Source organism: Pseudocercospora fijiensis (genome assembly GCF_000340215.1).
Source record: "Pseudocercospora fijiensis CIRAD86 unplaced genomic scaffold MYCFIscaffold_10, whole genome shotgun sequence".
Taxonomy (NCBI): Eukaryota; Fungi; Ascomycota; class Dothideomycetes; order Mycosphaerellales; family Mycosphaerellaceae; genus Pseudocercospora; species Pseudocercospora fijiensis.
In genome coordinates this window covers 2,146,299-2,158,424 of record NW_006921541.1, presented here as the reverse complement: position 1 = coordinate 2,158,424, position 12,126 = coordinate 2,146,299, and the positions used below count along the sequence as shown (strand labels likewise).

Sequence of the window (12,126 nt, the reverse complement as noted above, 5' to 3'; positions counted from 1 at the left end):
AGCCAAGATTTCTCCCGGCAAGAATGATCAATCTCGCCATCGGCTGGGTTGCGAGGTCGGCCGTGGTCGCGACACGCGCAATCATATAATACAGTCCATTTCGCGCTCATTCCATTTGAACGTTCTGTCTGATGTTTCGAACTGCTTGTGATATTCTCTTTTCCATGTACGCGCCATTCATTTCCCCTCTCGACATTCATTTCCCCTCTCCACGTCCGCAGGGCAGTTGCGACGCATAGACCGGAAGCAATCTCTGGCTGATCTTTCACCACGACCTCAATTCCAGTCATCACGAAGAAGTCATCACGAAGACGAAGATGTACCGCCTCGCGCAGTCATTTCAAAGACGCATCGGAGGAACGAACAGCATGATGATGGGTAACTTTCCGACATTCTAGCGCTGCGTATCGAAGAAGTCAATCTTACAATTGTCTTCCAAGCAACACAAGACAAGACAGGTCGGTTGAATGTCTGCTCGGCTGCGGAGGAGACGTCAGGTACCTACTTGCAGCCAAGGCCTCTCCACAAAACCACACTGCTGGGCGACACCAACGCCTCGTTTGACACGCGACCTGATCTGTGGAGTGCATATCGCTGTGGGGCAAACACCTGGAGAAGGCACATGTTTTGTTCTGGACTTGTGGAGCGATCATGTGTCTATCACGACTTCTTCCGCACTTCCAAGACTGCCTGTTTGCCAACCTTCTCTTGTGACTTGTCGCCAAGCCCTACGCGACCACCCAGTGTCCAGTCTCGTGATGCGAGTTCCTGTTGCACGACGGCCGTCTATCTGTTCTGGCCATAGTGCAGCATTGGCACCGCTCTCCCCTTGGACGAACTCCAGCCTCTCCACCGGCCCACCGCTTTCCTTCACTTGCCGCCCACCGGTACATGTTCAAAGCTGGGGAGCACGCACTACCACTTGCGTGATCAGAACTATCGCTTGGTTGTCATGTACACGGCGTACAAGAAGCAACATTCCAAGACGCTTGCTACCACGTTCCACTGCTGGGCGAGAAGCAACTCGCCTTACTCCCCACACATGGCGTTCTTGGCTGCTGGAGATGGAAAGCCTTCGAACAAGGCTTTCATGCACACAATCGACCGGCTGAAAGTTGAGCACACGCTCCTCACGCCCGCTCTATAAGACATGGCCCCGTCGTACAGCGGAGGCGAGGTAGGTCAGAGTCGCAGGTCTGCTCTCCCAGACTCAACCCAAGTCGCCACTCTTCTTCTCCACTTTCTTAAGAATTTCCTCGTCGTCCCAAGATGGCGGCCAAAGTTGGGAACGAGAAGACCGGCGTGACCTACGATGAGGTCTTGTCGCCAACTCAAACCAACGACTTTGAAAAGATGCATGCGGAGAAACGTCAGGCTGCGGGCATCGATTACTCTGGTGCCGCGGAAAAGACTGACCCGAGGGAGATCAAGCTCGTGAAGAAGCTTGATTGGTATATCATGCCAACGTAAGTGGCAGTCAGCCTCAATCTGGGCACAAGACATGGTCAAGACTCAAGAAAGCGAAGCATTTATACTGACAAGTACGTATAAGGTTGTGGTTGATGTATTGGCTCAACTACCTCGATCGCAACGCCATTGCCCTCGCACGTCTCAGCTCGCTCGAGGACGACACCAAGCTTGAAGGAAGCCAGTACCAAACCTGCGTGTCGATTCTCTTCGTCGGATACATCCTCGGACAAGTGCCATCCAACATGTTGATCACGCGAGTGCGACCGAGTTATTACATGTCTTCGTGCATGGTTCTCTGGGCGATCGTCTCTGGTCTTACCGCTCTCTCACACAACTTCACCGGCTTGCTGCTTACAAGATTCTTTCTCGGTGTCGTCGAAGCTCCGTACTATCCAGGTGCACTGTACATTCTTGGGATCTTCTACACGCGCAAGGAGATCGCGACTCGAATCTCAATCCTCTACACCGGGAATATCTTGGCTACTGCCTTCGCGGGTCTCATCGCAGCCGGGATTTTCGAGATGCATGGAATGGGGGGCCTTGCGGGATGGCAGTGGCTCTTCATCATCCAAGGCGCAGCGACTTTTGTTGTTGCGTTCGGTTCGGGCTTCATCCTGCCAGACGACCCGCTTCGCACACGCTGGCTCACACCGGAAGAACGTGAGCTCGCCAACAGCCGTGTCCTGGCTGATCAGGTCGGCGCAAGAGCTGGGACGTCGAGCTGGGCGGGTCTCAAAGAGGCGGCGAAGGATCCTAAAATTTGGCTGTACGTTCTCGTTCTCCGTTATCCGCTACTGAAAACATCAGCATCCTAACTTCATATCTAGCTTCGCATTCATGCAACACATGCATCTCGCCGCCAACGGCTTCAAGAACTTCTTCCCCACCGCCGTCAAAACGCTCGGCTTCACCACAACCGTCACGCTAGTCCTCACCTGCCCCCCATACATGATCGCAGGCGCAATCTCAATCGCATGGTCCTGGTCATCAGGTCGCTACAACGAGCGAACATGGCACATAACCGTCGCCAAAGCCATCGCAATCTTCGGTTTCGTCCTCTGCGCCGCCACGCTCAACACCGGCGCTCGATACTTCGGCATGGTCGTCTTCGCCATCGGAACCTACGCCGTCAACTCCATCATCCTCGGCTGGGCCAGTGCGACTTGTGGTCAGACCAAGGAGAAGAAGGCTAGTTCTTTGGCTATTGTTAATACTATCGCCAACGTCAGTTTCATCTGGACGCCATACCTGTGGCCTGATTTTGATGAGCCGCGCTATGGGATTGCTATGGGTGCGAGTGCGGGTTTGTCGATGCTTTGTGCCGCTGCGGCGTGGGCTATGAGGGGCTGGTTGAAGAAGATTAATAGGAAGATTCGGCAGAGTGATGATGAGAGTATTTTGGCTTTTGCGTATTAGATGGGTAGGGAGGTGAGGGGAGGCTTGGTGTGTGAGGGATGATATATGTCCACGTGAACAGATATGGTCATGGTTCAAATGGAGACGATTGTGGTCGAAATGGAATTTTCTCTTGCCTGTACTTGCTCGATGTCACCGTTGCCCGTCACCTGAATACCTCGAAACACTGGCGAAGGCGGAGGCGATAGGTGAGCTAGTTACGCCGGCGGGAGACTATCACGATGTGTGGTAGGCTCGAGGGGTTTTGTTTGGACGACTCTTCCAGGCCAGACACCAGGTCACTTGTTCGACCGTCCGCCGCGTTTGAACGCCGAGGATTCTTGTTGCAATGACTTTGGAAGTAGCGCTTGTGTGGAATGTCCACGACTTTCACTGCTGGTTTGGAGCATCGATATTTGAGGGGATATCAGACCGTGAGGGGCGGAACGTGTGGAGGATGCTGTTGCAGTATTGGTTGCCAGATTGCCAAGCCAAGCCACAATCTCCAGGTCGATCATTCTGATATTACGATCGGCTCCATGTGTTCGTTGACATGAAACGCTCTTCATGTCAAGATTGACGTGCCGCTTCTTCTCTGTTCCTCTTAGACACATCTACCTTGCTTCCCAGTCGCTGCTGTCGGCCCCAGCACGCAGATATCTTCGACGATGGCTTCGCAACCGCAACCACAACCGCAATCGCGCATGAATGGCCCGATGTCGAGATCTTGCGCTCGGCCGACGTTGGAGCGCAGAGAAAGAGCAGCGGAAGGAGGTGTGGTAGGCATGAAGAATGAAGTGAAGGCAGGACTCGGCGAACGACGAGGTCGAACTCGAAGCAACCCCCACATTTGGGCGACAACGATATTGCTGCAACACAATACGACCGCCTTTGCACGCGCTACAAGGAATCTAATATTAATATGATGGCTGATGAGCAACAATCCACGGTCTCTGGTGAAATGCTGGTAGGACATCCAAGCACGATGATAAGGGGACTGCAATGTGATCGCGTGCCCCTAACATTTTGGACCGGCATTGCGCTACGACCGGTTTTCCGCTATGCTGCCTAAGGCACGATCTTGGCAACTTGCTAAGATATAAATTAGGTATGGCGCCATTAAAATTCGCTTAACGCCGTACGGTTATACTATTATATACTCGTAGTCTATACGTTATATATTCGCTAATTACGACTCTACTATTTCGTATTTTACGCTTTAGTTATAAGTAAACTTCCCTATTACTTCTATTATATTCGTAGCGTTAGATTAGCTAGTAACGTAATATACTATATATACTAGTTTACTATCTTTTGTATTATTAGTCTATTAGAAGCTTTAGAAAAGTTATAATTTACTTTATATACTTTAATTACTTTACTATTTATAAGATAAACGTATATAGGTTACGTATATACGTAGATAGTAATACGTAGAGCGCTATAAAACAACGTCGTCTTTCGTAGTTTAACCTAAACTTCTTTCTACTATACGATACTAAGCTACTTTCTAGTACTATACCCTTATATTAGGCGACTATTCTTACTATTTATAGGAATAGAAGTATAGTATATAGAATAAAATCGATTTGTTTCTTATTATATTATACGTACTAGTATTTAGGAAGTAGCGTTCTTACTAAGATTATACCTTAGGTAGGATAGCGGAAAACTAGTTACCGGTCGTAGCGTAATACTAGTCTAAAATATTATCGCCTATTATTTAGTTAGTAAGGGCGCGACTCTTACTCTTATAGTAAAGCTATAATAGGTAATATATATAAGGAGGATAGAGTAGATCTACTAGAACTAGAGATTAATAGATACGGATTCTATTACTAGTACCTTCTACTATCCTAAATCTTAGTAAATAGACTACGTATTTCCTCTCGCCCTTACTAGTATACTCTATAATTAATCCGGGATTGCAATCTAGATTAGCCTAGCAATTTAATCTAATCTAATCTAGCTTATTCCTACTAACTAAGCAATCTAATTTAATTTAATCTAGCCCCTTTCTAAAGTAATCTAATTTAATCTAGCCCCTTTCTAAAGTAATCTAATTTAATCTAGCCCTTTCTAAAGCAATCTAATTTAATTCCGGGGCTAAAGGGCTAAATTAGGTAGGCTTAGCAATTTAATCTAATCTAATCTCGCCTAGTCCTACTAATTTAGCAATCTAATCTAATCTAATCTAGCCCCTATTAAAGCAATCTAATTCAATCTAATCTAGGGGTCCTAGTAATTTAATTTAATTTAAAAGGGTCTAGATTAATTAAATTAATTATAGACTATACTAGTCTTATACTATATATATAGAGGTAAGCATTCTTATATAAAATTAGCTTATATTTGCTTAGTCTTAATAAACTTATTCTTAATATATTTAATCTATTTTCGCTTAGGTTAGTCGTAGAGGCTACGTAGAAGCGCGTTAATTAGTATAATTGCTTTATTTATCGAGTCGTTATAGCTTATAACTAGTCTCCGTTCTTTTATATTTTAATACTATAAGTATACAGTTTAAGGTCTCTTTATATCTATCGGCCTTAAAGCGCTTATAGAGTATAGCGTTAACGTATTTATAGTAGAGATAATAGCTTACTTCTATCTTACCTCTTATTAGACCTAGAAAGGCGATTTTAACTGCTCGCTATTTAGTACTACTATTGTTTATTACCTAGTATCTAGAAGTCTACCTTATACTATTTTCTTAATACTATCTCTTAATAATAAGTATATATAATAATATAACGTCGCCGTCTTTATATTCTATAAGAAAATAGAAGATATAGCGCTAAGAGCTAGTAGTATCGCGTACTGTAATAGTAATTTAGTAAATAGTTTCTAACCTAGGAAATTTGTCTAATATATAGAATCTACTAAATAAAGCTACCTATATTTCTATAGAAGCTATAGTCTTTCCTATCTAGTAAATATATATCTAGTAGCATTAGCGCTACTTTAACAATACTTAGTTTTAACGTATTCGTATAGGTATTATACTATTACTACTATAAGCTAGTTACTACTAGTACCTAAGGAAGATTCTAAATAAGGAAAATAGAAGGGATAATATAGGAGAAGGGATAGTCCCGCGCTAGTTAGCTACTTAGAGGTTACGCTAAGAGATAAGCTAACCCGCTTATAGATACTTAGCGGCTATAACTCTAACTATTAATACTTTAAGAAAATAAGAACTTATACTCTTATAACTAATCTCTTAACTTACCTATATAAAGGTACCTTATCGACCGCTAGTATATTAGATATTAGGATATACTTTTATAGAAGCCTCGAGCGCTATTAAGAATATATATTCGCTTAAAACTAGGGCCTCTAGAAGTCTTAAGAATCCTATATTATCTAGAGGTATTTCTACCTATTATATTATCCTTTATTTCTGCCGCTTTATAGCCCTTCTACCTTTCGTTACTCTATCCCCCTTATATATATTACTCTATAATCCCCTTACCGAATTCCTTAGTTAAGTCCGACGAACTAAAGTAGAGTAAGAATTGCTGTTAAATGCTACGTACGAAATCTAATCGTTTCGTGCGGTTAGATTCCTCACTCTAGTCGACATGCCCGTTTTGCCGGTAAAGCCGGACAGCCAACGAGTTATGACAGGGGATACATGGACAGGACTCATCTCAGGCGAATAATGCGATATGATACGAGTGCCGGTAAGTGCTCAGGCGCGTTTTGCAGTCGGCGAGCCTGCTTCGATCCAACAACGCCGTCGCACTCATCAAACTCAAGCTGGGAATCCTTCAGGCAATGCTGCACTCGGTACATGCAACATGCCTGCGCGCTGACCAGCCCGCCATGCTCTCGAGGCAGAGGCAGAGGCAGAATGCGCGCTGCTTTCCAACCCACATGACCGTGCTGTCGTCGCGCGTTGCCGAGCACTGGAACGGCCGGCCATGGCAACGCATACTCTCCACGGCTGCTGCGACGGGAGCAAAGCGGGCGAGAGGGCAGAACACGAGTGGCAAGTGCAGCATCGGGCCTGATCCGATGCACCACGCTCGGCAGTAATGATCACTCAATCCGCTGTCTCCGTACGAAAGCCGGCCGATGCATGTTGACTTTGAAGTCAATTCCCCGTACCGACGCCAAGAAACGCCGCACGCGGCAGGCACATCCCAGCAGTTTCTCACTCTCTTGCGCGCATTGTCTGCAGCGGTCATGGGCGTGGGAAGGCACGCCCTGCTGACGGCCGGGTACATGCACATGCACATGCAGCGTCCAGCTGTGCATGCCGCATTTACACTCATCAACATTACTCACAGGGACCCATGGCACGGCGGAAATGATACTGCACCTCGCTAATAATAATGATCCTCGCAACCTCATGCCTACCACGCCGCGCCTCGCCTCGCCAGCAGTACGGAGTGTGCATCTGACGAGACCGCCTTTCTCGCGCTCCCTTGTTCTTTCATACAAGCGCCCGAGATGATGCGATATGGGTAGCATGAAACCAAACCTCCTGCTGCTCTCTCCTGACACGCATGCTTTCGCGCTGGCGCCGTTGCTTTGCTGCTATTCGAAGCCGTGTTTCGAGCCGTGCCATTTGCCATCACTCTCGATGGCCTCATCGCGATGTTGCCCTCCCGTACAGCGTCACATCCCGTACGCCCTACACTGTGCGTTGCTCCTCCCATGACGACGGACCACGCCCAACATGCCTGAACTGACCTTCCGTCTGCGCACCGGCAAAATCACACCAATCATGCACGGACCACTCATTCGCGCTCCTGAGCGTAAGTTCAATTGCACGGCTCGAAAGAGCAGGCCCCAGCTTCAGCAGGTCCATCTCCCTTGCACCTGGCAGCCTCAACCCTACGAGAGCCACACGAAGCAAGCCAACTGCATATATAAGATGTCCTCTGCTGCATGCTCTTCTTCTCTCATCAGTAAACTGCAACAGCCTCTCCGAGCAGCAAGTTTCCTCATCCAACTCTTTACATTCGTTTACAAAGCTCCCACACTCCTTCCCACATTTGCAATGAAGGCCTCCGCCGTCCTCGCAGTCTTCGCGACTGCCCTGCTCAGCAGCGCTACCCCAACGCCAGAAGACAACGGCTCCGATGGTGGCGTACTCTCATACGGAGGTGGATCGGCACCACCACCAGCGCCAGTCCAGTCATACGGAGGTGGACCACCACCACCACCACCATACCCAGTCCAGTCATACGATGGCGGATCAGGACCTCGTATGAATTCCTTTTCCCCTTCGACGCCTCGCCAGCGTCGAGTGGCCTGGTGACTTGAACACGCTGACCAGTCTATTAGCATTCCCACCTGTCCATCCCACTTCGGGATACCCATGGGGAGGTGCAGGTGGCTCAACTGGCACTGGCGGTGGTTCGCCCCTGCCATCTACTGGTGGCAACAACAACCCATGCGGTAACAACCAGGTCGCCTCTTGCTGCAACGGCAACGCAGGATCTGGCGGTCTTCTCGGACCAATTCTCGGTGGCAACTGCGGCATCCTCGGACAGCACCCATGCAGTCAAGGCGGCAGCGCTTGCTGCACCACTACCCAGAGCGGCCTCATCAACTTGGCCCTGCCTTGCAAGCTTTTCGACTCTCTGTTGTAAGAAGCGCCTCGCGGACGTCCTACGAACTCGGTGGGCTGGTTTTACGATGGTGACGAGCAGATGAGCACCACTTAAGAGGGCGCTGCCAGCTACGGTACACGGAGGCACGCAGTTTTCTTTCTCGAATCACGGTCTGCAGTTGACAATAGCGATGCGCTCCGTTTTGTGGGGCTAATCAGCGTCGGACTTATTTACACACGGAGAGGCGCATTGTAATTAGTGACAGCTCGGGTCTCGTAATGAGCAACGCAGTTTGCACGGCATTGGAAACTTGTTAATAAACAGAGTCGCATTTTTCCTATGAATCTTCATTGCACATATTCTCATGTACTCTTCACAGAATCGACTCTGCGGCGCCTCTCCAAAAAACCAAAACCCACACTTCCCGATCTTTGCTAATTGTCATCCTAACCGCAGGATTCCTTTGCCATAACTACGATGACGTCCGACAACATTGCCCCTTCAACAACGAGGACGAGACGGCAGCGCAGCATCGAACCCACAGCGCAGCAGCTACAGCCCTGTCAGGAGGTGAAGTTGCAAGCCGAATACCCCAGCCAGGCACCAAAACTCTCGAAACTCTTTTGGGCAAACTCACAACAACAGGGGGGGGCACGGGCCACGGGCCACGGGTTGGCTGCGGCTCAATTGTCTACGAGATGCAAAGAAGAAGAAGGGGAAAAAAAATCACCCCAACCCTTCCACCTTGTCGAAGAGAGATGAGATTTCCTGCGTTGCCCTGGTATTTGGGCTAGGGCTTATCCTCGTCGATTCTAATCACTGGCTACAATAACTAAGCTACCTGTCATTATCAGGCGAACCTTGAAAATTTTTGGCTTTTTTTCTTTTCCATCTCAATTTTTATTATTATCCGAGGTTGTTGTGCTGTAGGTGTTGGTTGGTTGGATGAGGGGTTTTTCCGAGTCGCTAGTTATGCCGTGCAGCTTCGATTTCGTGGTGGTGATACATATGATGAGGGGAGGAGAGGATGTGTTTCATCGGCGCAGGCAGCAGGCGATCGAGGTTCTATTTATTGATAGAATATACTCAGGAGCATACTGTTCTGCAAATCAATTCTATGGGCTGGCGTTGTTTCAGGTTGGTGGTGGGTGGGTGGGTGGGTGAGGAATTGGATCTGGATTGCTGTTATTAATCGGCCTTGATGAGGACGACGTGCAAGACTTGACTTGACTGGTGCGGCGCCCGAGGAAGATTTTTTACCATACCATACCATACTACTACTGATTGATCCTTCGTTCTTCTAGACCGACAGCGGGCTTTGCATTCGCTATCATGACCTCAAGATAAGCATTGTAACATACTCCCAAGACTTTGCGGCAGTCCAGGTACGAAAGACACCGCAATATCGATCAAAGCGGACATCTGGAGAGAACTATGAGACACGGCGCTGAAGGACCTTGAACTTCCTATCGATGGTTGACGGAAGTAGGTCCTAATGATCGACTTGCATCGCACGCTACTACACTAGAGTACTTCTTAATGGCGCAATCTCCCATGCAAGCACGTTTAGTGCTATGCGCTATCGAATCCGCTTTCCAAATTCTACTATCGAAGACGGCCGAAGGGCGTGCGAGGACGTAGGATCGCGACTCTTTTGCGGCGAGCTGACGCTTCGAGAATCGACGCTCAAAGCAGTACGTTCTGTCTCACCGTTCACGATTTCATCACGAGTGACAACCAGCGTGTCATTCAGCTTGCCTGCTCTTCTTCCTCTGGTGCGCCATCCTGTACTCGCTGCGTATGCGAGGCTTCAGAAAGACGGGCTGGTTCGCTGTGACGGCCATGCAGGGCGCTTTGGGCAGTGGCTTCATGGACGCGTGAGTGAATGACTTGAACGCGATTTTCTGTTCAGAGGATGCGGCATCTTTCGAATGTCGAGGGATGGCACGGCCCGATCACATCCGTAGAGACATCCAAAAGTACGCATATCGACAAAATATTAGAGGAGGTAGTGCAAGCCACGATCCTCGACTACAGCTGCTGGTTCGCATGTGCTTCATGACCTGTTCCGACTCGGCAAGCTCTCGGAATACAGGCAAAACTCCGATTGCTATCTTTGCAGCATTCTATGTCTATTTATGATCTTTGAACCGACCTCATATGAACTTACGCAGATATTCAACCAGCATCATCGTGGCCATGGCCTGTCCATAAGGCATTGACGTCCGCGGGATGTCTTTATAATGCTGTAAGTCGCTGCCCATCCCAGTCCCAAAGCTAACGTCCTTCAGTTCGCCATCCTTGTCGATGCGCTTCAAGACAGCCTGGACCGCCTTTTGAGCAACTGGCTCATACTCTTTACTGAGATATCGTTTGCGTACTCCTTTCAAAATGCCGTACGCAAAGCCTGCTGTAGCCGAGGCCTCGATGTAGCTACCTTCGCTCTCTGGAACATCAAGAAGTGTTCGCCAGGAGCCATCTTCTGCTTGTAGGCGCTTGAGCGCTGAACACTGAGCTTCCAGTGTGTCGAGAAGATGCCGCCGGAATGCGTCCCCTGGCGACAGGTCGAGAAGCTCGATAAAGTCCGGGATGAAAATCGTCAGCCAGGAATTACCGCGAGCCCATCGAGCACGAGCGAAGTTGTGTCCAAATCCACCTGGTGCAGAAGAATCGAATTTCCAGCCATGGAAGAAGAGACCAGTCGCAGGGTCGAAGAGATATTTGATATGCAGCAGGACTTGTGCCTTGGCTTCTTCGATATAATGCGGCCGTCCAAGCAGCTTTCCGATCTTGGCCAGTGGCATCACAGTCATCATTAGTGTGTCGTCCCAAAGCTCCTGATCATTCTGTCCTTTAATCTGACCATCCGGAGCGACATGGACATAGGTGATGTGCTGAAAGCCGCCAAACCGCGTCTTGGGCAGATCATACATCGCCCACTCAGCCCATGAGTCTAGCCAGGGAAGGTAAGTTTGTTCGCCAGTCTTCTCGTAAAGATATGCTAATGCCAGGAATACAGCCATTGTATTGATATTCTTGGTCGTGCCACTCGGCAGCTGGCTCTCGAACCAAGCTTTCACGACCCGCAGAGCCTTCTCTGAGCCTGTTTGGGCATGAAACTGCCATACCCCGTAAAGACCTTCACGACTGTCAGCCGCTGTGAAGCAAGATCAGGCTGCCAGACTGACCAATCCCCTGCGTCCACTCCCAATCAGACCATCCTTTGGTATCGATCATTCTGCCATCTTGCAGTGTGAGCAAGAACTTTCCTCCTTCATCCTTGATGCTCACAAGATTGTCAATCAAGAGCTCGACCTTGGTCTTTACATCAACAGCAGACAACCCATCAACAGTCAGTGCTTGCTGAGGCATGATTGGATATGTTGTACGGCGCGACAAATCCTGGTGCCAGGCTCGCGTGCGGAAAACAGCGCGCAACACTTTTAATCGAACAAGCGACCTCTCCCCAGTGACCGAACCATGCCAAGCTTGGGGGTCACCCTACCTCCACATGCGCATCCCCACATCCCCACACCACATGCGGCGGCTGAGTTCCCATGTCTCAACTCCAGTTTTTCCCACCCCAGTCTCCGCTTTTAATGCAATCGCCATCCATGCCATGTTCGCTCGGTGGATCATTATTGAGAGACACTCGTGATGGCAACTTCATTTGTGGCTGATCTACCGCGGTACA

General features: G+C 48.7%; 5 protein-coding genes across 5 annotated transcripts; 4 read left to right on the top strand and 1 right to left on the bottom strand.

Annotated features, from left to right (window-relative positions):
• Positions 1-1,353: 1,353 nt before the first annotated feature.
• MYCFIDRAFT_63826 (uncharacterized protein) lies at positions 1,354-2,886 on the top strand (the record flags this gene model as incomplete). Its single annotated transcript, XM_007933146.1, has 3 exons — positions 1,354-1,466; positions 1,553-2,236; positions 2,298-2,886. 3 exons carry the CDS (start codon positions 1,354-1,356, stop codon positions 2,884-2,886), a joined length of 1,386 nt encoding a protein of 461 aa, XP_007931337.1.
• A 4,903-nt stretch (positions 2,887-7,789) lies between these two features.
• Positions 7,790-8,839, top strand: MYCFIDRAFT_205343 (uncharacterized protein). Its single transcript, XM_007933472.1, has 2 exons — positions 7,790-8,084; positions 8,164-8,839. Exons 1-2 carry the CDS (start codon positions 7,877-7,879, stop codon positions 8,469-8,471), a joined length of 516 nt encoding a protein of 171 aa, XP_007931663.1. The 5' UTR covers positions 7,790-7,876; the 3' UTR covers positions 8,472-8,839.
• MYCFIDRAFT_209219 (uncharacterized protein) lies at positions 7,790-9,883 on the top strand (the record flags this gene model as incomplete). The annotated part of the gene is made up of 9 exons (XM_007933471.1): positions 7,790-8,084; positions 8,164-8,722; positions 8,759-9,002; positions 9,029-9,237; positions 9,270-9,353; positions 9,383-9,463; positions 9,495-9,592; positions 9,652-9,726; positions 9,781-9,883. Exons 2-9 carry the CDS (start codon positions 8,711-8,713, stop codon positions 9,881-9,883), a joined length of 906 nt encoding a protein of 301 aa, XP_007931662.1. The 5' UTR covers positions 7,790-8,084; positions 8,164-8,710.
• An 88-nt stretch (positions 9,884-9,971) lies between these two features.
• Positions 9,972-10,494, top strand: MYCFIDRAFT_179382 (uncharacterized protein; the record flags this gene model as incomplete). The annotated part of the gene is made up of 4 exons (XM_007933470.1): positions 9,972-10,059; positions 10,097-10,162; positions 10,186-10,309; positions 10,347-10,494. The coding sequence occupies 4 exons, from the start codon at positions 9,972-9,974 to the stop codon at positions 10,492-10,494; spliced, it is 426 nt and encodes a 141-aa protein (XP_007931661.1).
• Positions 10,495-10,588: 94 nt separating this feature from the next.
• MYCFIDRAFT_33168 (glycoside hydrolase family 105 protein) lies at positions 10,589-11,804 on the bottom strand (the record flags this gene model as incomplete). The annotated part of the gene is made up of 2 exons (XM_007933019.1): positions 10,589-11,571; positions 11,621-11,804. The coding sequence occupies 2 exons, from the start codon at positions 11,802-11,804 to the stop codon at positions 10,589-10,591; spliced, it is 1,167 nt and encodes a 388-aa protein (XP_007931210.1).
• Between the last annotated feature and the right edge of the window lie 322 nt (positions 11,805-12,126).